The sequence below is a fragment of the Myotis davidii genome, unplaced genomic scaffold (genome assembly GCF_000327345.1).
Source record: "Myotis davidii unplaced genomic scaffold, ASM32734v1 scaffold573, whole genome shotgun sequence".
In the NCBI taxonomy this organism is placed as follows: Eukaryota; Metazoa; Chordata; class Mammalia; order Chiroptera; family Vespertilionidae; genus Myotis; species Myotis davidii.
Genome location: NW_006285997.1, coordinates 3,289,281 through 3,313,899, shown reverse-complemented (window position 1 = coordinate 3,313,899; position 24,619 = coordinate 3,289,281). Strand labels below are relative to the sequence as shown.

General features: G+C 35.8%; 1 protein-coding gene across 1 annotated transcript in view; it reads right to left on the bottom strand.

Annotated features, from left to right (window-relative positions):
* DPY19L2 (dpy-19 like 2 (C. elegans)) overlaps nt 1–24,619 on the bottom strand; it is a 42,025-nt gene that overhangs the window by 11,453 nt on the left and 5,953 nt on the right. The window contains exons 3-14 of the mRNA XM_015559689.1: nt 21,842–21,941; nt 20,166–20,259; nt 18,234–18,291; nt 16,329–16,420; nt 15,333–15,432; nt 12,100–12,177; nt 11,299–11,385; nt 7,871–7,930; nt 6,089–6,169; nt 3,367–3,468; nt 2,772–2,843; nt 1,029–1,075 (exon numbers count right to left, since the gene is read on the bottom strand). Coding sequence (XP_015415175.1) covers nt 1,029–1,075; nt 2,772–2,843; nt 3,367–3,468; nt 6,089–6,169; nt 7,871–7,930; nt 11,299–11,385; nt 12,100–12,177; nt 15,333–15,432; nt 16,329–16,420; nt 18,234–18,291; nt 20,166–20,259; nt 21,842–21,941 — 971 coding nt within the window. The remainder of the gene's footprint in view (nt 1–1,028; nt 1,076–2,771; nt 2,844–3,366; nt 3,469–6,088; nt 6,170–7,870; nt 7,931–11,298; nt 11,386–12,099; nt 12,178–15,332; nt 15,433–16,328; nt 16,421–18,233; nt 18,292–20,165; nt 20,260–21,841; nt 21,942–24,619) is intronic.

Below are 24,619 nucleotides of genomic sequence, written 5' to 3'. Positions count from 1 at the left end.
GGTGATAAAGGATGGAAATCATTATTTATGGACTCCTAATTATACATGAACTAGAGGCCCAGTGCATGAAATTTGTGCAGGGGAGGGGGGTGAGGTGTTCCTCACACAATCGGACATCCCTCTCACAATCCAGGACTGCTGGCTCCTAACCACTCGCCTGCCTGCCTACCTGACTGCCCCTAACCACTTCTGCCTGCCAGCCTCATCGCCCCCTAACCGCTCCCCTGCTGGCCTGATTGATGCCTAGCTGCTCCCCTGCCAGCCTGGTTGCCCCCAACTGCCCTCCTCTGCCAGCCTAATCGCCCCTAACTGCCCTTCCCTGCTGGCCTGGTCACCCTCAAATGTGGTGGCCATCTTGTGACAATGTTGCAGCTGCCATCTTGTGATGACATTACACAATGCCACCTAGGCTTATAAAGTAGGTTTTACTAACTGCTGGAGAATATGCCTCTGAAGGGATAAATTAATAAGATTGTCTATTCAACCATATAGAGTGAATGCAAAACTTTACGCATTGCTGGACTTCAGAACTGTTTTCATTTTTCACAATTATAAACACCATGAACACCCTTGTACATAAAACTGTGAGCATCTCTGAGTATTTCCTTAGCATAAATTCCTAGAAGAAAAGTTACTGGGTAACGTCTATAAATATTCTTATTTCCAGAAAGTTGTCTAATAAATTTACTAAATATTTACAGCTAGAAATTGACTAAACGTTTAGGGCAGTCTTACTGTGTTCTAGGCTCTGTGCAGTGAACACAGAATGAACAGCACTGATACTGGCTCTGTCCTCAGAGAGTTCATATCAGACTCACACAAGAGTATATGGCTGCCTATTTTTATGTTTCATTAAAAAAACTAGGTGTTTTAGTTTTATAGCAAAGCTTTACAGGATGTAGAGGCCTTCTAATATGGATTTTCTTAATCATAATGCTGAAGTTTAATGTACATTCATTTGAAAAACTGAAAACAGCAAGTCATTTAATAAATATAATATGATTTAGAAACAACTGTGATATCATTACCTTTGATAAGTGTTTGTACACAAGACACATAAAACATCACGGAAAGTCTGTGAATAGAATCAAAGAAAGTTTTCTAAGAAATTATTTGACATTTAAAATGTTCCCATTCATTAACATAAACACACCCAATAGAAAGTTGGTTTTTTCACTCTCACCTGAGACTATGCTTTTACTGACTTTTTTAGAAAGTGAGAATAAAGGAGGAAGAGGGAGAAACATCTATGTGAGAAAGAAACATCGACTGGCTGCCTCCCATACACAACACAACTAGCGATCTAACCTGCAACCTGGGTATGTGCCCTGACTTGGAACTGAACACCCTCCCCGCAACCTTTCAGTGCACAGGATGACACTCCAACCAACTGAGCCATCCGGCCACGGGAAAAAGAAGTGTTTTTATTGTCCAAATCATTCAGTTTTTACCAGTTGTCCCAGTTATTGGGGTTGACCAGTTGTCCAAGTCATTGGGGGTTGACCAATTGTCCAAGCCATTGGGAGCTGACCAGTTGTCCAAGCCACTGGGGTTGAGCAACTGTCCAAGTCATTGGAGTTGACCAGTTGTCCATGTTATTAAGAGTTGTCCAAGTCACTGGGGGTTGACTAGTTGTCCAAGTCATTGGGGTTGACTAGTTGTCCAAGTCATTAAGGACCTGGATCAGGGGTGAAACTACAGAGATGTGGAGGAGGTGCCTTTCTCACTCATAAATTATTCACATTCTATGTGAAAACAAAGGAATGAGAAACATGGGAACTGGAACTACAGAGAGAAGATAAGCAATTTGATTCTAAACACCAAAAACTAGTTTCAACAGACCACCCTTGGTAGGGGATGGGGGTAGAGAAATCATGTTATTGTTATCTGCCCAAAGCATAAAATAAATATATACTGACTTAAGCAAGACAACTTGTAAACCATATAAAACTAGTTCAAAATTGCTAAAACTAAGGACCCACTGTCTTTAACCAAGCTTCCAGATCAACCACTCCAAGACCAAAAAAATCTGCCAGTTTCAACATTATTTCTTCTATAGCGATAATATGTTCTTTTGCTATGAAAACAATGAACATATACAGAATGATTTAACAGCTATACAAATTTCTCCTGTGCATGTCTCCAAATGGATCAAAATTTCTTGGAATGAACTTTATATTTGAAAGATGAAAACTGTTGTCCTAACCGGTTTGGCTCAGTGGATAGAGCGTCGGCCTATGGACTGAAAGGTCCTAGGTTCGATTCCGGTCAAGGGCATGTACTTCGGTTGCAGGCACATCCCTCGTAGGAGGTGTGCAGGAGGCAGCTGATGGATGTTTCTAACTCTCCCCTCCTCTCTGTAAAAAATCAATAAAATATATTTTTAAAAAATTAAAAAAAACCCGTCCTATACTTCACTTTCATAGCATCTGTAACAACTATAATTCTTTGGTCATTTGTGTGGTTTTAGGTTTAAGGTCCCCCAATTCCCACAGGCTGTAAGTTCTACGGCACGGGCCTGTCTTTGTGCCTACGATGTTAACATCTTCTGGCTACATGGCGGGTGATTGATACATTACATGAAAAGACCTTTTATAATGTGGCTTTCTAAAAAACAAAACCCACATAATACTAGATTAAAAAAAAGATTTCAATAAAAAACGGTTTTGGGAGGGGAAGAGCTCATCCTAAAAATAAGACAGAATTCTGAGATATTATCAATCTATTATAAGTTCTTCTCTTTAACCCAAAGTGTTAAAAAATTTAAATACCTTTTTTAAGATGAAATAAGTAATCACCATAACAAGTGGAAGCAATAATGTCCTTATGTATCTCACTGGAGTCTGAAATAAAACAATTTATTCAAAATAGTCATTTATTAAATTTTAAAGTAAGATTAGTAGTGTCCCTTTGCTGGCAACGTCTTGTTTAAAATTTTTGTATGATTTGGGGTATTAAATGAAATAAAACTGAATTTTTAAAAAACCTAAATAAGAATTTGGATTTACTTTTTCTGGGTAGTCCCATACCTCCAACTGACCTAGATTATTACAAGTGATTGAACTGTCGTAATAGTCATTCACTGTGGATCACATGATAAGTTAAGCACCCTCCTGGATTATCTCATTCAACCACCACCAATAACTTCGTAATATAGGAGCCCTTGTTTAGTGCTTTTACACATGAGGAAACAGGTGAGGAAGGCCATCTGATTAGCAAAAGTTACTGTGAAAAGTGATAGGGTAAAAGTTGGATGTTTCTGAACAAAAATTTTGAGTTTCAGATTCAAAAGAAAACTTCAGAGCAAAAAATTATACCAGTAGAGAAGGAAAAAACAAAACAAAACAAACAAAAAAACCAACAAACCGCTTTTTCCATAAAGCCAAATTCAGGAGCACAGGTGTAAATTAAAGTATCAAAATCTGTAAACCTCAAGATCCTCGCCGCTATTAGGTCACTCAGGCGAATCTGGAAGAAAATAGAGTAAAGCAAATTAAAATTATGCCAATATTGCAGTCATTTGATATCATGGTAATAAAAGCTACAGAGCACATAAATCCGGTACCTGGCATCCCTCTCAAAGGAAAAAAAAATACAGTGAGTAATACAATACATGCTATACGCTGAACTATGAAAAAAAATGTCAAGAGAAATGAAAAGTTGAAAGAGGTCAGAAAAAATAAGCGGAGATGATAATGTAAAGAGTGAGTTAAAATCAATATTTGCTGGGCAGAAACCACCATGCAGTTAATCATGAGATTTTATAATCACATCATTTATCAAGAAAAAACAGTTTCATGTTAAGCCCTTTTACCACACATTGTAAATCATGAACCAATTTTCTATGCGCTGTCATTTTCATAAAGCCTCATGCACCGATTACAACTTTTGGTGCTTCTTGAATTTCTCGGACGTACAATCAAGCCATTAAACATGACAGCTGTCCTTCAGAAGGGTTACAACTGCGCATACCACTTTGACTTAGTTCCTTGACCCCCAAGGCCTCTAAAATAAGCACCGCCAAACAAACCCCAGCGGGACTCCTATGTTCTCCGGATTGTTTTATTACCTGCTGTCGGGGAGACAATTCTTTTTCCACTGCATTCTCAGACGGCCAGATTAACCAGGGAAATAGTTGGTATGGAAAACCTTAATTCAGAGTGTTTTACAGAGACAGAAATTATTTTATGTCAACCTTATATGATGACCTGTGGTTCTTCATGGTTCCCATCATCTACCAGGATCAAGAATAAGTGAGAGTTTCCTTTATTGTTCTAATTCAGAGCAAGCCTGGTGACTAATAATTTAACCAAAACACTTTAGTTTCAACTCTTTCTCACTGCTGTCACAGAGGAAGTCACGTACCCAGGATGTGTGTGTGTGTGTGTATGTGTGTGTGCATGTGTGCGTGTGTGCATGTGTGTGTGTGCATATGTGTGTGTGTGTGTGCATGTGTGTGTAAGATTTGTAAAGAGTCGGGTGACAACGTGGAGCGAGGCAGGAAAGAAAACCACAGATAACGTAACAGGTAAGTAAATAACCTAGGAGAACTCAAGAAAGTTTATCATAAAATATACACTCCCCAGAGAATAAAAAGTTAAGAACAAAAGGGGAAAGAAAAAAAAGAAAATGTGTCAGATACACAGAGAACAGCAGCAGCAAATAACCCTAACAAACCACTGAGAAAAGCTAGCAATAAATAGCAAATAAATCTTTACATTCTGAAGTTGTATTTAACATGCACGTGTATGCAAGTTCAATTCTATTGGATAATGACAGCACTTGACCTTTTAGAGAGTAAATACCACACCCCTTGTTAAAGTTGAAGTGATTCCAACATTAGATAGGGTCTTAATTGGATAGTACTAGGAGCCTGGTGACTAATAATTTAACCAAAACACTTTAGTTTCAACTCTTTCTCACTGCTGTCACAGAGGAAGTCACGTACCCAGGATGTGTGTGTGTGTGTGCATGTGTGTGTGCATGTGTGCGTGTGTGCATGTGTGTGTGTGCATATGTGTGTGTGTGTGTGCATGTGTGTGTAAGATTTGTAAAGAGTCGGGTGACAACGTGGAGCGAGGCAGGAAAGAAAACCACAGATAACGTAACAGGTAAGTAAATAACCTAGGAGAACTCAAGAAAGTTTATCATAAAATAATACACTCCCCAGAGAATAAAAAGTTAAGAACAAAAGGGGAAAGAAAAAAAAGAAAATGTGTCAGATACACAGAGAACAGCAGCAGCAAATAACCCTAACAAACCACTGAGAAAAGCTAGCAATAAATAGCAAATAAATCTTTACATTCTGAAGTTGTATTTAACATGCACGTGTATGCAAGTTCAATTCTATTGGATAATGACAGCACTTGACCTTTTAGAGAGTAAATACCACACCCCTTGTTAAAGTTGAAGTGATTCCAACATTAGATAGGGTCTTAATTGGATAGTACTAGATAAGGTGAACTTCAGAGTAGATATTTGCAGGATTCATGCATGTATGCTCATATCCCAACAGTAAGTGCTAAAAATCAAAAGTAAATTTATGCACTGTTTCCTATTTCTTAAACTAATTTTTAAGTAAGGACTTATGTTTTTAAAAGGGCCATTATTAAGGAATTAGCCTTAAAACAAGCAGAAATGCCACTCATGAGGGGTAAGTGGTCCATGTATTTTCCAGAAGATAAAAAGATATAGAACTTTTAAGAAAAATATTTTAATACATCAAATCATCTCTTACATTTAATCCATAATTATGAATAAAAATATTGGTATTTTAAGAGTTCTATGTTTCAAAGCTGAGTACAGACTGCTCATGTGCTAACATCTGCAATAAATGATTAAACAAATAATTCAACTGAAATAAACAAATTAACTACTAAACATATTAATTTTTTCCTAGAAGGCTAAGTCAGCACTCATTGGTACACATTTTTCTCAGTATTTACTCTACCAATCATTAGCTTGGGGCCCTTGAAGAAGGCACTTAATCTATATAAAATGAAGGGGTAAAAAAATAGGTGGTTCCAAAGTTTTCACCCAGGTATACATGTTTACAAAACGTTTTATGTTTTAACTGGAAAGTACTTACATGATCTGAAACGCCTAAGATTTTAGATGTCAGGAATTTCAAAATGATTGTTCCACAAAACCAACCGAAACACTGAATTAGCTAAAGAATAAATAAAATAGATAGAAGTCAGGTACTAAAAATTATCTAGTTAAAATACTCTGTCATATCAATAAATGGCATAGAAAAAAATTTAATCACTCTAAGTACCTCACCTGTACAACCAATGATTGCTAAAGAATTTTATTAAGTTAAGAAAACTCCCTGCTATTTCTACTATGCTAAGAGTTTTTTACCATAAATGGGTGTTCAATTGTATTAAATTCATGTTCTGCATCTTATGGGATATAGTCACTTTTCTCCTTTAATCTGTGTGATAATTTATATTTATGGATTTTCCAGAAACATATTTGCATTCCTGGGATGAACCCAATTTGATCAGAATGAGGGTACATAATTATAGACAGGTGTTTTCTTTCTTTCAAGTGGCCACAGGACAGGAAATAATATTAAAAATAGATTTTGATCAATCATAAGTGACAATTTTTTATTTTTTACTCACTCCATATAAAAAGAAGACCTTCATTGTTTTCAAATTTTCCAGTTATGACAGAGTAAGATATGCAATATAATCTTTATTCCACTACCAGGAAAGAATTACTTGAGAAAAAAATAGGTTTTATGTAAGAAAAAGTGTCAGTTCACAAAATATCTTTGCTTTTCCTTTTTGACTGGCTTTTTAAAAGCCAGGACATCTTTTGCATGGGTTTAGATGACTACCATGATCTGTTTCTCCCTTATGCAAGAGACTAATGATATAAATTATACAAGTTTCAAAATACAAATATATGCTGAACATTCATTATATCTCAACTTTTCTTAGAATTTTGTTTCTTTCAAATTAGTAAAATGAAAGCATAAGTTCACTTTTATTCTGTCCAGTCTAAAACTGAAAATATTTAAAACAATAAATTTGCCTCTGCAAATGCTTTGACAGAATTCTCTAAATGTTCACAGACACTGTCCTATGTTGTCATTTTTCAATAGTTTATCATTGAAATTTTCAACTTCTTTGAGTACAGTTATTAAAAGAAAACTTTGACTTTTCTGTTGATTTTTTGGTTTTAAAATTACCATTTCTTTCTGAAGTAAAAAATATATATATATTGAAAGAGTCATGTCACCAATAACTTAAGGTTACAAATATTCCTACATGTTCACCACAAGGGATGGAGAATTCCTCAAGTAAAGAGAAACTGGCAATACATTCCACTTTGTTCTTTTGCTTTCTGAAATGAACTTCCTTATCTTACCGTAACTTCTCTAGTTTTACCCTACTGATATACAATATATAATCACATAGTCCTTCAATATGGCAGGTTCTAATTTTTAATAGAAGTCAATCAAAGAAAAAGCATGAATGTCAGCTGCTGATATTATGGTAATTAGTAATTGCAGTGCCTCTCTAATAATATACTTATTTTACTTGGAAAGAAAATACACGTACATAGAGGTAACATGGCCCACCATTTGTATACTTGGGAGGAAGTCAAAGATTAAGCAGTGTCTAAGTTGAAATAAGAGGAGGCTGGGAGATTATGGAGAAATAAATAGTACTGAAATAAATGAACAAGTTTCTTAAAAATGATTTGTAGATGTTGCTAAGGACTATTTCCCACCTTAAGCAAGTAGCTATTTATAAGACTGATTAACTCTAAATCATTCCTTTTTAAGTACATTATCATGTTCAGTTTATAGAAATAAAAAGTCTAAAGAAATTATGTTTAAAATGTTGAATCTTACCCAAAAGTTGAGTTCAGATACACCCAATCTTTGAATGTTATTTCTCTTTAGAATTATCACCTAAAGTACGTGTAATAAAAAAATGAAACAAATAAAATTAACAATCATATTTTAGATGAATTATATGTTTCAAAAATTACACAGCCACCCCATCTTCTATCTTGCCTATACCAGCCATTTTCCTTCTTAATTGCTGATTTTTCAAAATTTGAAAATGACAAATTTTCCTTGGGGTGAGGGATAAGTGCTGTGTGTGCTAAAAAGTTGCCTCTGGAATCAAGTTAATTCCTCACTGCATTACTTGGGATGTTTTGTGTAGGGCAACTCCTCAGATGAGGTAGATGGTGTGTGGATGGTGTGTCCATGCAAGTGGATATGTAAGCTATCCAGAAAAATTAGTGGTTTAAGATAAAAATCCTTCCTCTCCAAACTCCCAAATAAAATTTTTTGAAAAAATTTTTAAAACCTAACTTGACTTTTAAGAAAGAAAAGGAACTTTCCAGATACCAGACAAAAGAAGGCGATTTTAAAAATGAAACATTAATTAGGTGAGAATGTATGGCAGTCTTTAGGGAGGACTGTAGAGAGAGGCTACTACATGCTAGTATTAAAAAGGAGGGCAGCAGAGGAGGGCTTGGAGTTATGAAAGGTAAGAAATTGAGACTCATGTGTAAAGCCAGGTCCTCAAAAATCAGACTCTCGGTTCTATCAATGAAATGCTTATGTCCCCCACCAAATGCATGTGCCAATACCTGAATCTCCAATGTGACGTACTGGAATGAAACCAGTGGGAGATAATTAGATCTCTAATGGATAGAATTAGTACCCTTCTAAGGAGAGACATGAAGGAGATGATTTCTCTGCCCTCATGTGAGGATAGAGTGAAGGCATCTGATTACACATGAAGAAGAGAGCCCTCACCAAGAATCATATCAGCTGCATCTTGGTCTCGGACTCGCCAGGCTCTGGAACTATGAGAAATAAGCCACCCAGCCTATGGTATCTGTGTTGTAGCAGCACCGCTAGCTTCACCTGTGCAGTGCCATACTGACACTTAATATTATATTCCTACCAGCTGAAGGACCTCCTTTAAAATTTCTTTTACTGCAAATCTGGTCATGGAGTCTAATTTGCCCTCATTTTTGAGCCATATATTGCTAGGTATAGAACTGTACATTGACAGTATTTTTTTTCTGTAAATATTGTATAAATATGTTGCTTAACTGTCTTATTGTTTGTATTTTTTTTCTTGTGAAAAATCTGCTGACATCCTTACCCTTTGTTCTTCTATAGTTAACACGTCTTATTTCTTTGGCTATTATTAGTATTGTGTCTTTATCACAGATTTTGAGCAATTTCATTATATATGCCTTACTACAGTTTTCTTGGATTTGGGATTTACTGAGATCCTTTATCTCTGAGTTAATAATTTTCATCAAATTAGAAAAATTTTGGCAGTATTTTTTCTTCTAATATTTTTCTATCTCTTCCCAACTTTACATATTTAGACATGTACTTTACTTTTCCTATATTAACTGCAAATGAGGGACTGGACTATCACCAATGTGCAATTTCTACTGGGTTAATGGATCTGGTACAATGTGTTGATGACTACTATCATAAAAAGGGAGGCTCTGGCTATTATGTGCCTCCTGATAAAAGAACAATGCTATGCTAAAGGGATAAAACTTTAACCTATCCAAGCTTTGGATTCAATTATTAACACATTATAAATACAGAAGACAGAGGAGGATGTAAAGCTAAGCCATGAGGATTCAAAAAGTAAAATCTAGACCATAGAATCCTCTACATGTTCAATGACCTAGGCTCTTACATTTCCTAGGAAAGAAAACAGGCAGATATATAGGAAACCTATAGATTAAAAATAGAGATGTAAATGAAATGAAAATATAAAGGAAGTCTAGGAATGATTACCATAGTCAAATCATTATTGGAACAGGATGGTTGGAAAAAATCTGATTTTTGACTTGATGGCAGTTTATTTGCCAAATAACAGTTCATTAATAAGTACTTTCAGTACTAGTTAGTGCTGTCAGTACATGAAACACTTGTTTCATGCAGTTTTCTGTATTTCAAAATAAAATAGTTTTCTTAAAAAGAGGTGGATGGCCACATTACTACAAATCTTTTGTCATGCTGAAAAAGCTTGACAAATTTTTGAAAATGAAAAGCCTGCATTTTTTGGGAGAAAGAGAATGGATTACTTATTGTGGAGAGAAAAAAGGTGCGGGAAGCAAAAACTTAAAACGTAAGGGCAATCCCAAATGGTTCCATCAATACACCATATGTGGAAAAGTGCCCTATTTTGGTATTACCGTGGCTGGTATCATTTTTGGTAACTGTGGAAAGAAAACATGCCACGAACATTCCAGTGGAGAATATTATAGGTTCTGGCTTAGGAATATCAGAAGTGTGACTATAAAGTAATAAAGCCGATTTACTGAACCACCGTTCCAAATTCATATCCAAATGGGTGTCATTCAGTGAAAGTCAGTCACATGAGGAGACTACTTACCTATTCTAATTATGTTATCATTGCTCAAAACAGTTTGGAACTCCATTTTCTAAACTACCTCCCAAAGATAATTTAGGTATGGGTGCAAGAAAATAGGTCTTATTACTTTAATGTCACACCATATTTTGATCAAGATCTACATATCACCCAGCCCAATCACCCACCTTATTCACAAGACTTTGGTTGTTTCCAAAAATCAAATCCACCCTTGAAAGACGAAGTTTTGCCACCATTGAGGATATTCAAAAGAATGTGCCACAGCCTGTGAAGGCAATTCAGAGGAGTCCCAAAAGTATTCTGAGCAATGGCAGTGTCACTGCAATACGCACTGAGTCTACTGAAGTGACTGAGAAGGAAAGAACTAATCTTGATCATAAATTAATGGTATGTTTTCAAAGTAAGTCTTGCCCGACCTGTGTTGCTCAGTGGTTGAGTGTCGACCTATGAACCAGGAGGTCATGGTTCAGCTCCCGGTTAGGGCACATGCCTGGGTTGTGGGCTCGATCCCCAGTGAGGGGCAGGCAGGAGGCATCTGATCAATGATTCTCTCTCATTATTGATGTTTCTCTCTCTCTCTCTTCCTTCTTCTCTGAAATCAATAAATACTTATTTAAAATAAAATTTAAAAAGTCAGTCTTACCTGCTAGTTGTTTTTTTAAAAATATTTACTTGGGTATTTGCCCTATAATGGTAAATTTTGTACCATGTTCTTTTCCAAGGATGAGCTAGCTAGAGAATAGATGCTATTTGGGAAAATTTTTTTCATGTGAGTAATAATCAGGAAAGGGCTCTCAATGTTCTCCTAAACCTATATGAGGTGCATTAAAACTCCTATTTCACAGGTTTAAAAAAAAAAACAACAAAAAACTTCATGAGCTTAACAAATACTTACCCATGTCATTAACAAAGATGAAGAATAATAAGAAGATAAATACAATGAATTTCCAAACATCAACACGAAACAAAGGAGAACTGAAATCTGAAAAGTGAAGGAAAAATGTCTCATCATTATTGGATCTATAGCACAATGCAGACTTTGTCTACAGGCATATAGCCATTCCAATACAAACATTTTATGCATACATAAGATTAATAAATAGGTCTTGGCTGAATGATAATAGAATTTCAACACACTGATTCTAAGTGGTTTCAACACTATGAATTCTATATAGAAAAATTTAATTTTTTTTCTCTGCTACTTGGTACAAAGAAAACTGCAAAAAAAACTATTATTTCTATTGATTCAATAATGGAGTAATATAATAAATAAAACTTAGTTGTATTAATTTTTATCTTATTTTTGTTGCAGTACCTGAGGATTTCTATTAATAAGGAAGCTTTATTTTATGTTCTTAGCTAGAAAATATTTATGTTATTAAAGGAGATGTGTTTAGAAACTAAGATAAAACCAAAAATGCAAAAACATCAAATTTACAGAGTGTCATATTCATGCACAGTGCTAGAAATTTCAGGTCTCAAGGAAAAGACAGTTTCAAAAATAGTGACTAATAATAACTAAAACATAAAAATAAAAGTTTCAGAGATTAAACACAGCAACTCTGTAGTTGAAAGTATGTTGTAATATGGTATCTGTAATGTACATTTCCATTTTGATGTATTAAATCAAACTTGAAAGAAGGCATCCCTGAGATCTTATTTTAATATTTGACTTATAAGTACAAAAAAATGTTACCATGTTCATATAAATGATCTTCTTAAATTTGTTTGGCTCAATGTACCCCACAACATACATAGGAAATAATGAGGCTATCTGAAATAAAGATATAAAAAAAAGCAAAAGTGAAAAAAATGCAGAAAACAAATACTTCACTATTCATAAGCAAAGTACAAGTAACAGTGGAATCATATTTCCAATATTCTAATAATGATAATGAAGTAATTTCAACTAACCTTCTCATTGGGAACTAGAATAGCTAGGGAAAATCCCTGAATGGAAGCCACAAATTACTAACAAGACCAAAAAAAAAAAAAAAAAAAATGAAAGAAGCTAAGACCAAAGAAAAGATGGAAAGCTGCAGTGCTGAGCATGACAATTTGGGGCACTTTTCTCCCAGAGGCATCTGCCAGTTCCAACAGTAGCAGATGCCTGCCAGCTGACATGCAGGTGGGAGATTTCCAGACTCAGAAGTGAAAACACACCAAGAATGAGATCCTTGCTAAGTCCGCAGGCTTTGGCATGGGGCTTCAAAGAACTATACTAAAGAGCCAGAAATCGAGCCATGCTCAGAAAGACGAAAGCCTTTGACCTCTATCGTTCTCTCATCACATGAGGGTAACTCAAGATTGTCAGTGTCTTTATTTGCCTGCTGGCAGCAAATCTAATCTTCTCTGGAAGATGTTAGTATCAACCTAGTCTCAAATGAACTATATCGCTGTTCACGTACAATGTCCAACACCACATCAAAACTAACTAGATACAGGAAGAGATAAGGCATTATTACAAACACAATGGAAACAGATCCTTAATCTACTTCAGGGGTCAGCAAACTTTTTATATAAAAAGCCAAATAGTAAATGTTGTACTGTGTGGGCCATATATAGTTTCTATTTTATACAGTAAGCTACCACTTAACATGGTCAATAGGCTTCAGCAACTTTAAGCTAAAAGATATACATGAAAACTATTTTACCACAGGCTAATTGATATAAGTTCTCATGGAATCTCATCAATGTTATAACAATACAATATTAAATGAAACAATGGTTAAGGACCTGCTGTATTCTTTCTCGATTTTTGTTGTTGTTGTTAATCCTCACCCGCAGGTATTTTTTCCATTGATTTTTAGAGAGAGTGGAAGGGAGGGGGACTGAGAGCGGGAGAAACATCGATGTGAGAGAGACACATCGACTGGTTGCCTCCTGCATGTGCTCTGACCAGGGCCAGGGTTCGAGCCTGAAACCGAAGTACCCGAGACCCTTTGGTGCATGGGCTGATGCTCTAACCACTGAGAAAACTGGCTAGGGTTCTATTTTATTTTTGAACAACACTTTAAAAATATAAAAACCACTCTTAGCTCACAAATCACTCAAAAACATGTCTGACATCATCAGGCAATGACTTTATGTTTGACATGTGCAAGGAAATAACAGATAGGATTGAAAATTCCAGGAGAGTACATGAAAGTCATTTAAGAAACAAACAAATTGAAAATGTACAACTAGATACCACAATAATCAAAATTAAGAAGTCAAAGACAGGTTTACAAGCAGGTTAAACAAGTGACAAACTGAAAAACAGGTCAGAAGAAAACATCTAGAAAAAAGCATAAAATGACAAAGGGGTGAATAATATATGCAAGAACATGAGTGATGTAGAGTATATGTTGTAAAAATCTAATATATTTTACTTTACATCTCAGAAAGGGATAAGGGAATTAAGTAAAAGCTATATTAAAAGAGATTTTACCTGGGAAGGTCCCAAAATTTATAGAAAAAAATCAAGCACTGATTTATAAACTATTACAAACCCCAACAAGAGATAAATTAGAATAAATAAACCTGACCACACTTAGGCATATCATAGTAAAAACTGCTCAAAGCCAAAGGCAGAGAAAAAACTCTTGAAAACAGTTGGAGACTGACTTTAAGACTTACTACAAGGCTGCAGTAACTGAGACACACGGGATCAGAGAAAGAATAGACAACTGGCCAGAGGAATAAAAGAGCAAGCTCAGGAAGAGATGCTCACAATTATAGGCAACTGAGCTTTGACAGAGGAGCAAAGGTAACTCAATGGAGAAATGATAGCCTTTTTAACAAACAGTGCTGGGAGACTTGCACACCGGGCACAAAGAATAAATCCAGACCTAGACCTTACACATTTCATGGTCACATCTACTATTCCCTCCTCTATGATATAATAAAAAAATTAACTCAGCCTGACTGGCATAGCTCAGTGGTTGAGCACAGACCTATGAACCAGGAGGTCACGGTTTGACTCCAGGTCAGGGCACATGCCCAGGTTGTGGGCTCGATTCCCAGTTGGGGGGCTTGCAGAAGGCAGCCAATGATTCTCTCTCATCATGTTTCTATTTCTTTCTCCCTTCCTGTCTGAAATCAATAATATACACACACACACACACACACACATAGTGACTGCAAGTACAAAAACCTCTTCAGAAATGTGCCGTGTCTTGGGCGGGGTGGGCGGCAGCAGATCTGAGCGGCCGCTTGCCCCAGCGCAGGATCCAGGCCTGCGGTTTCTTGGGTGGGGTGGGCAGGGCACAGGGCGAGCGGCAGCGTGATCTGTGAGAGGGCACAGGTTGGGCTGAGGGACCCTCCCTTCCCTGCCAGTGCACAAATTTTTGTGCACGGGCCTTCTAGTATGTATGTGTATGTGTGTATGTACGTATATATGTGTGTGTGTGTGTAATTTTTTTTAAAACTCAGATCAGCTTCTTGGCATTAAGTATTGAGTTGTTTGGGGAAATAGGATATGGTCTCAATTCACTCCGGAAATATTATGATGAAAGTTGAGAAATGGCGTCCAGTGAGACTCTGTCCTTCAGACGGAACGGCTGATGTTTAAGCTGGAGTAGTGGCAGAAGCCCCACCATGAGGAATAGGATTGGCCCTTACCATGTTGTGTAGCTTGGCACCCAAAGTAATTCCGAAGGCAAGGAAAGTCTACAGGTAGATTTGTTTATAGAGCTCACTTCCCATGCCAACAAGAAAAGCATGAATTCAAATAATCGGAAAAATACTTTTGCATGTTGACCGTGAGTATCTGCCTAACTAAGCAGTACACTAACAGACTGTAGACTCTATGATTTGTTATTTTTCAAAAGCACACATATATCTGAACTTCATAATTACTCCATTTTTTTGAAAATCTATTAGGGCACAAATATAATCGCATTGTAACACTTGTATAGAACCAACCAAGTACATCTGCATTCATCTTACCTGCGTAAAAAGTATAAACTGTGCAAACTGCCAGGGAAGCATGAAAGCAACATTGGAGAGGCAAAGCGCAATATAATACCTCCCGCTGCTGTGCGAGAGCCTGAGGAGAGAACTGACACCGATGAGTTTGCCCCTAAAAGTAGCCCATCACTAAGCACATCAACTAACGGCAAAGTGGCCACATCTGATGACTCCCTCCTCTTTGCTAGAAGACAAGATGTAGTTAACTTTTAAAAGCTCATTAAAAAGAACTTCAGTGCTACTTGGGATTATAAAAATGTTTAGCATAAAACAATCTGAATCAGAGCTTTAAAAGGAAATATCAGACCTTGTTTTATCTGTAAATACCATTCAGTGAGAGGGCTCACTGGGAAACCTATTTCTAGGATAAAGTTATTAATGGGATTCTACTGTTTATGTTTCTGTTGTTGCTGTTTCTCAGACCTCTTAAGGTCTGAAATGCTTATAAAATTAATTCCAGCAAAAATAAATGTGTCCAAGAAAAGCACCTGAGATGAAACTGATGGAACTGCTAGAAACATCAGGGGTTAAGAAATTTTCACAAGTATCTAAATATATATGCTCCTTGTGTATCTAACCTAGCATTTCCCAAGTTCAACCTTACATGGGACACTCCCTTCTCAGAATATACATTCATGTTCCTTCAAACCACAGGTGAGAAAATTATGAGTCAAATTACATAAGCTTGGAGGGGGGAGAAAATAATAGTTTCCTTAAAGCCTTGAAATCTTTAGCAAATACACATAAAAACTTACATTCTGATTTATTAAAACATCATGTAGTTATCTAAAACTTAGCATTTTAGATTATTTTAACTGGCTATTCAATTTATTTTAAAAGTGACTTAAAAAAACAGCACCTACATTTGAATAACTTTTTTTTCTTTTTTCTTTTTGAATAACTTAATAGGTTGATGCATATTTTAAGAAACATACCTTATAATATACTTATATTTGTTTCATAAATAAAAATTACCTGAGGATCAAAGTTAAAATGCACATCTGAAGCACAAGAAATGGATATGAAAAACTTTCCCGGAGAGGTGGAGTCCACATCACACGAGTAGCCTGAAATCAGTAAAATGCTTATTCACTTTCATTCCATTGCAATAAACATTATTAATCTCAAAATCATGGCTGGGGCCTGGCTGGCATGGCTCAGTGGTTGAGCACCAACTTATGAACCAGGTCACGGTTCAATTCCAGGTCAGGGCACATGCCTGGGTTGTGGGCTCGATCCCTAACAGGGAGTGTGCAGGAGGCAGCCAATCAACAATTCTCTCTCATCATTGATATTTCTTTCTCTCTCTTCTTCTTCTCCCTTCCTCTCTGATATCAATAAAAAAAATATTTTTTAAAAAATCATGGCTGGGCTGGTTTTAGTGCTTTAATACCACGCTCATTCCCTTCTGAAAACGCCTGGTATAGTTTCTCAGTCTTTGGAGCTCTCTGAACGACACTGCCATGAGGTAGAGGGCCATTCACTAGCAAGTGCATAAACGGGAAAGCTCTGTAAGGCCCTGTGTAGGAAATGCAAAGGATAAACAGGGTAGTAGGTACAGGAGTGGTAGAGTCTTGGATGGAAAAACAGACCCACACCCAGTGCTGCAGTGACAACCCTGGCATCCCAAGGAGACGTATACACACCCAGGAAAATGCCTGAACAGATGTTAACTAGGGAACTCACAAACACCATGTGATCATCTCTTTACACAAACATACTTGGTGAATAACAAGGCATTTGTTTGCTTTATGTTACTATATTTAATACATTTATCTATAACTTTATTATTCCCTTGTCTAAAAGATTTTCTTTAATTAATCATCTACCTTTCTCAATGGTGATGAATAAAGGTCATACCATGTATAGGCTGTGCCATAACATATTTCATATTTTGCTTCCAAAAACTAGACATCAGATTCTCTCACTTTTCACTGCCACATCCTCAGCACCTAACAGAGAGTCTGGCACATTACACACACTATATTTTGTTGAATGAATGTATCCTATCCTATATAAGAAAAGCCTAATATGCAAATTGACCAAACAGTGGAACAACAAGTCACTATGATGCACACCGACCACCAGGGGGCAGACACTCAATGCAGGAGCTGCCCCCAGGCCAGCCAAGGCAGGCCAGCAGGGACACCGACCACCAGGGGGCAGACACTCAATGCAGGAGCTGCCCCCAGGCCAGCCAAGGCAGGTGCCAGCAGGGTGGGGGGGAGGGGTTGATCGCCCCACAGAAAGGCCCTGATCGCCAGCCAGGCCTAGGGAGCCTACCAGTGCATGAATTTCGTGCACTGGGCCTCTAGTTCTAAATAACTTCCTACAAACTCTTTTAAGGTGGCATGCACTGTTGGACTGAACTGGTTGCGCTCTATTCTGATTCAGCATTTTGTGTTACTGAAAAGAGAGCATCATGCAATAGAAGAAATGAGGCTTTAGAGCCAGACAGATATGAATGGGAAACCCAGCTTCCTCATGTAGTGAATGTGTAATCTTGGGTACAGATCTTAACCTCTGTAAATTTCTATTTCAAATCTTCTGTGAGGATAACAGCCATCTTCCCAAAAAGGTTTGTCAGGAATAAATGGGATACAAAGTGCCTAAATTCAACAAGTACAGTATTTCCTTTTTTTGCGAAATATATGTGTATGAGTGCATACACTAAAAACCAGGCAAGACTTTTCATGTCACAAATTCTAATGATGTAAAAATGTGGGTCAACAGGATTAAATATCAATTTACAACACAAGGCTCTTTAAAGTCCTGGGAAGTTCTAAGTAATATGCAATTATATATTGTTTTGATGGATATAATTCTTTGTTCCTATACAATCCCTTCTATTTCTTAAAAATTATTTTCTAGAAAACAAACCTCTCCATGGTTGAAAAAGTAGCATAATACTGTAATTAGACCTCCAAAGTGAGTCCCACTGTAAGAAAAGTATACAATCATAATTCATGCAAAATATAGTAAGTTTTACACAAGATTATCTTAGAATTTAAAATTATATTTAAAATGTCATAGTACTAAGCCATATAAAATATAAAATAGTAAACATTTTAAAAGTACATGTTGTTAATGCTTTAATGTTGAATGTACAAACATATAAAGAGTACATATAAAATCATCTGAATTTTATATTTGCTTTCTAAATAAAATTTATAAGATGTGGACATAAGATAATATTTAACAAACAGGCCACACTTCAGAGTCTCGATTGCATTCTTTGAATATTCAGAATGGAGGCAGATTTTTGTCTTTTGACTAAGGGATGAAAACAAGGGTCTAACAGTTTCATTTAGCAGTATCTTGAAACTGTCTAAATTCCTGCAAATATTCTTGAGTCCCAATGAAAACAACAATGTAGAATACAAAAATCAGATCGAGGGTAGCCTAACCATCAAAGGTCGAGAACCATTTCTTCAAGTTGCCTTTTGTTTCATCACTTATATCCACAGCTCCACACTTGGAAGACAGTAAGTATTGGCTGAATGATTGAAAAAGGAAGAAATCGTTTTTTTAACAAACATCAGGGGAAAGCAGACGGGAAGTGATTGCCATTAGCAAGTTTTCACTAAAGGAAATTCAAAGGGTGCATTTTGAAAAGTAAGAAATTGAGAGAAGGAATGTCTGAGAACAATACTGTATATAGAAACTAGGAACATGTGAGTAAAACTAAGATTTGACAACATAAACAATAGAGTAAAACACACACACAAAAATAAATCCTGTGGAGGGGCAATAGGAGCACCAAACTGTGGTAATAAAGATAAGATGCCAGGGGCTGTTTTGAAGCAAAGTGTTACAAAATTCCCTGATCTGAGGACAGAGGAGGCATTACGTGTAGAGGTGATGAAGTTAGACATGCATGTTAACATGTTAGTCTCAGCCACCAAAACAACAGCAATGGAGCAGCTGCTTTCCACGTTGGTGCCGGTGGGGGAGGGTGGCCACAGTAAGAAATACAAACTATCCCCACAAATTCCTACTTCTCGTGTTTCTCATATGCCATTCAATACCTCCAGTCTCAGTGAACGTCTCTAGTCAACATCTGCTGTATCTACATGGCCTTCCTAAAGACAGAAGCTTCCTTTGACATTCCAGAACTATGTAACTGATTTAGAGAAGATAACTCTTCGATTGCTCAGCAATAAAAAGTATATATTTTAAAAAGTCTTAGTCTTGTGTAACATTTTCCATGTTTAATGAAGCACAAGACATACAAACTACTTCCTAAAATAAAATATCTTTAAGCCCGACACCATAATCTTAAGTAATCCTTTCCCCCTCTCAAAAAACTGTGATGGCTTAAGTCTGTTTTTCCTATATGGCATACATATAGGGAAGTACATGAAATTTATGGGGTAATTATACAGTGAACATCCCTGCTACCACGTCATTGAGACAGAGAACCGATTGCATCCGAGTCCCCACTCGTCATCCCTTGAGACAGCCACTATCCTGACTTCCACGATGATCAATATAGCCACTTCTATGTACATGTCACACTATTATTTACTTTCATCTACTTTTAAGTTTCATACAAATGGAAGTATGCAGGATTTCACTTTTGTGCCTGCCTTCCTGCATTCAATATTATATTTGTCCATGTTGGTATGTGTAGCCACAGCTCTCATTCTTTCTCACTGTTGTACATTATTCCACTATATTAATAAGCTGAAAAAAATCTACAAATATTCCTATTAATATACCGATCTCATTAATTAACCTTTTCCTATAATCAACAAATGTCAGTCAGGCCTTATAAGCCCACTACAAGATCTTACAATACAGTAGTCTTACCTCAGACACGCACCATATATGAAGAACATCGACATCATTACTCCATTTAAAATAAAAATCACACCAACATAAAAGCAAGCAGGGTCTCCCACTCCTTTAAAAAGACATAGATTATTTAATAAATAAATGACTATAAAATAACTGGACATAATGACTGCAGTGCTTTGTAATCAAGAACTCATGAATTTGCTGAAAGCATTTGCTTTACAGATTGCTTCTCTATTTAATAGTTCATTAGAACTTTCCCCTTACATGAGATCAGTTACATTCAGATTTTATACTTTATTGTGGCTACATTTATACTTTCCCCCAATTAATTATTATTACTATACTGTAATAATTAGTTGGTGCTTCATTCTATTTAGGAAATAAATACTGCTACTGTTCAGTATCTGGAACTGTCTGTAGAGTCACTTAATGAATTACAAGAGAAAATCCATTGCGTTATTATCTTTTGCTTGGTTCTAGGATGAGTAAGATATGGGCCCTGACCTCAAGGAACAGCTTTAGACTATATGAGATAACCTAGTTATTTGATCCATCATTATGTATGCAGCCAGAACCTTAAGCATTAACATATAATGAATCCCATGCATAAGACTAGATAGATAGATATGTATAAAATATGTTAACACACAGTGGACTAGGTGCTTTACAATCTTCACGTCATAATCCTCAGAACAAATCTATGAGATTAGTTGTTATGAAAATAATTTTTAATGATTGAGAAAACAGAACATAGAAAATTTAAATAGTCCAGCCAGCATGAATCAGTTGTTGAGCGGCGACCTTTGAACCAGGAGGTCATGGTTTGATTTGTCGTCAGAGCACATGCCCAGGTTGCAGGCTCTATCCCCGATGTGGGGTGGGCAGGAGGCAGCCGATCAATGATTCTCTCCCATCACTGATGTTTCTACTTCTCTCTCCCTCTGAAATCAATAAAAATATTCTGAGAGTTGAAATGTTATTGCAAACAAATCTATTAAAACATATTTATAAAATATACTAAGCAGTCATGTTGTGGAGAATATGCAGAAATGAAGGGAAAAACAGCTATGTAAATGCTATGCAAGTAGATACATGTGACTTCGAATATCAGTTCAAAGGACAGCATCACAGTAGACTGTAAAGTGAGAAACCGCACACGTCTTAAATAGCAGCAACCATTACAGATCCCCGAAAACTGTCACCTGTTCCAAAAGCAGTTCTTGAACTAAGATACCAACATAGAAGGTGCATATGAAGAGTGGGAAATATTTCTAAATCAATCTGCTATTGTATATCTGATTTTATGTTTCCATAACTAAATTTTCATATTAACTATCATAGGTATATATGTCACTGTTTAATCTACATCCCCACATTTAGGTATTCAAGCTACCCTAAAACTTTTTTGTATCTTATTCTGAAATGGAAGGAATGACTTAATGTCAGGACTGCCTTGCACTGAGGTATATTAATATTCTAATTCTAAATACTCATATTAGAAAGTACATAGCCTTCTCAGAAAATTACTTTAAAGAGGAATCAGTTATAGTCTTTTAAGAAAATCAATCACTAGTTTACAATAATTCTTAAAATAAGTCCTAACAGTATAAGATGTTTATGCAAACATTAGTGACAACATAGCAGCATTTTAGGAAAAATAAACATGCCTTCACAGCTTTGAACTTCACTTAGAGGTTGGACTCTTGTGACATTCCAGCAGGTCTTAGTTTCTATCCCAAATACATTCATTATTCCCACAAATGTGCGATACCAGAAGGCCAGAATCACCTACAACAGATAAAAACAAAGGAGAGAGTGAAGGAAAATACATTATCTTCATAATTTTTTCAAAATATTACTTCATCATGGTTGCCTTTGACATTATAAACTTTGACAAATTTATTTCAATCATTTCATTTGGGAAACAGTCATTTTAAAATTATACACACGCATTATAAATTACAGTTGTACATTATAGAATAATGAACATCTGTAAAAATTTTTGATGTAATCAACATGCCTGTAATATACTCTTATAATCAACTCTAACATAATAGTAGCTGTAAAATCAAGTATAACATTCTATATTAAAACATGATGATTAATAGTCAAATAAATCTTTGTATTTTGCTATTTCATAACATGTTACTGAAGCCCTTGAATTTATTTAATTCATAGTCTAAAAAATATTTAACCAACTGCATATGGAATAATAACTCCTGTGCCCATTAAAACTCTAACCAAGCAGATTTAACCAATTCTTCTCAATCTGAAATCCACTTTAAAAAGGGTAATAAAGACAAATGAATATAACAAAATATTGCAAACAAAATGGTCATACATGGTAGATTTAAAAAAATTATTTTATCTAGTTGGGGGAAATAATGCAAGATGATTTTTAAAAAGAAAAGAGTTCAAAGTAAAAGTAAAAATTGCCTAGAGCTAAGTACTTTAAAAGGTTAGTGATCATCCCTCTAGTCCAGCAGTTCTCAACCTGTGGGTCGCGACTCCTTTGGCAGTCGAATGACCCTTTCACAGGGGTCGCCTAAGACCATCCTGCATATCAGATATTTACATTATGATTCATAACAGTAGCAACATTACAGTTATGAAGTAGCAACGAAAATAATTTTATGGTTGGGTCACAACATGAGGAACTGTTTTTAAAGGGCCAGAAGGTTGAGAACCACTGCTCTAGTCTCTCCCCAGGCATACAAAACACATAGAGTTTTTCAATATTATATTACTCTTACTAATGAATATTATATATATTTCAGAGAGGAAGGGAGAGAAAGAAACATCAATGATGAGAGAGAATCATCAACTGGCAGCCTCCTGCACACCCACTACTGGGGACAGAGCCCACAACCTGGGCATGTGCCCATGCCTGGAATTGAACCCGGGACCCTTCAGTCCACAGGCCAAGGCTCTATCCACTGAGTAAAACTGGCTTGGGCTGAAAATCATATATTATTATTCCTACTAAAAAACTTTGTAAACATCTTTCCATGTCCAAAAAGCATAGATTTACTATTTCATAACTTAATTTTATAAAACTGACATTCTGTTAAAATGTATAATTTTTGTTTTTGTGAATTTATCATACAGGTACAAAACATTACCACATTGAATGAATGTGCTAAGAATTATACTCCTAGAATTATACTCCTTTCTGGGATGTAGCTTGATACAGTAGAAAACCATGGCTTTGAAATCAAAACTGAACTCAACTCTTCACTTTACAAGTTATGGTTTCCATGGCCTGAAGCGATCCTTCAGCCTCTGAAATGCAGCTGTCTCATCTCTAAAATGTTCAGATGCCCAGGTTTCAATTTAAAATCACTCATCACATTAAAATCTCAAACTTAATAGAAAATAATCAAGACTCCAACAATGAGATGACAAAAATATTAGAGTTATTGCTCCAATGAGCAATTATGAACATGTTTAAAACAAATGGAAACACGGAAAGTCTTAGGAAAAAATGAAGTCTTAGCAAAAAAGAAACAAAAAAACAGAATATATAAAGAAAAAAATAAGTGAAAAATACAATAACCAAAATAAAAATTCAATGGATGGGCTTAACAATAGAATGAAGCAAACTGAGGGAAATAATCACTGAATTGGCAAATAGAACACTAGAAATTACTCAATTTGAGCAACTAAAAGACTGAAAAAAATCATAACAAATCCCTAGGGACCTGTGGGACTACAACAAAGGAGCTAATGCTTGTGTCAATGGAGTCTTAAGAGGAAAGGAGAAGGAGGAAACTAAACCTGCACAAACCAAAAATAGGATAAAAAACAAAGAAATCCACCAAATGTATCACACTTTTTAAAACTTTTAAACATCATACTTTTGAACACTTGTGAAAACTAAAAAAGATAAAATAGTGAAAGAAACAAGGAAGGGAAAAAAATCTTTCCTTAAAAAAGAAAAATAATTCAACAAGTAGATTTCTCACCAGAAACCATGGAGGGCAAGAATAAAGTGGCACATTTGTCAAATGCTGAAAGAAAAGCTGTTAATACAGAATCCTATATCCAGCAAAAATAGCCTTCAAGAATTAAAGGTAACTCGACATAAAAAATTAAGGAAAGCTAAGAAAATATGTTGTCATAGATCTATCCTAAAAAAATGACTAAAGAAAATTCTATGAACAGAAATGAAATTATCAGGAAGAAACACTTTTTTAAAATAGATAAAATACTTTTCTCTTTTTGAGTTCTAAAAAATAAGTATGATGGCTAAAAAGCAAACATCTGATGTAGTTTTAAATAGATGTAGAGAAAATATTTAAGATGATTATGTTATAAAGGGATAGGTGTAAAGAGATATAAAGAAAGGTAAGGTTTAATTAGAGCTAGTAACATGATAATAGCAGAAGACTGTAATAAGTCATGTATAAAATGTAATAGCTACAACCACTAGAAATCTATATAAAGATTATTAAAACACTATAGTT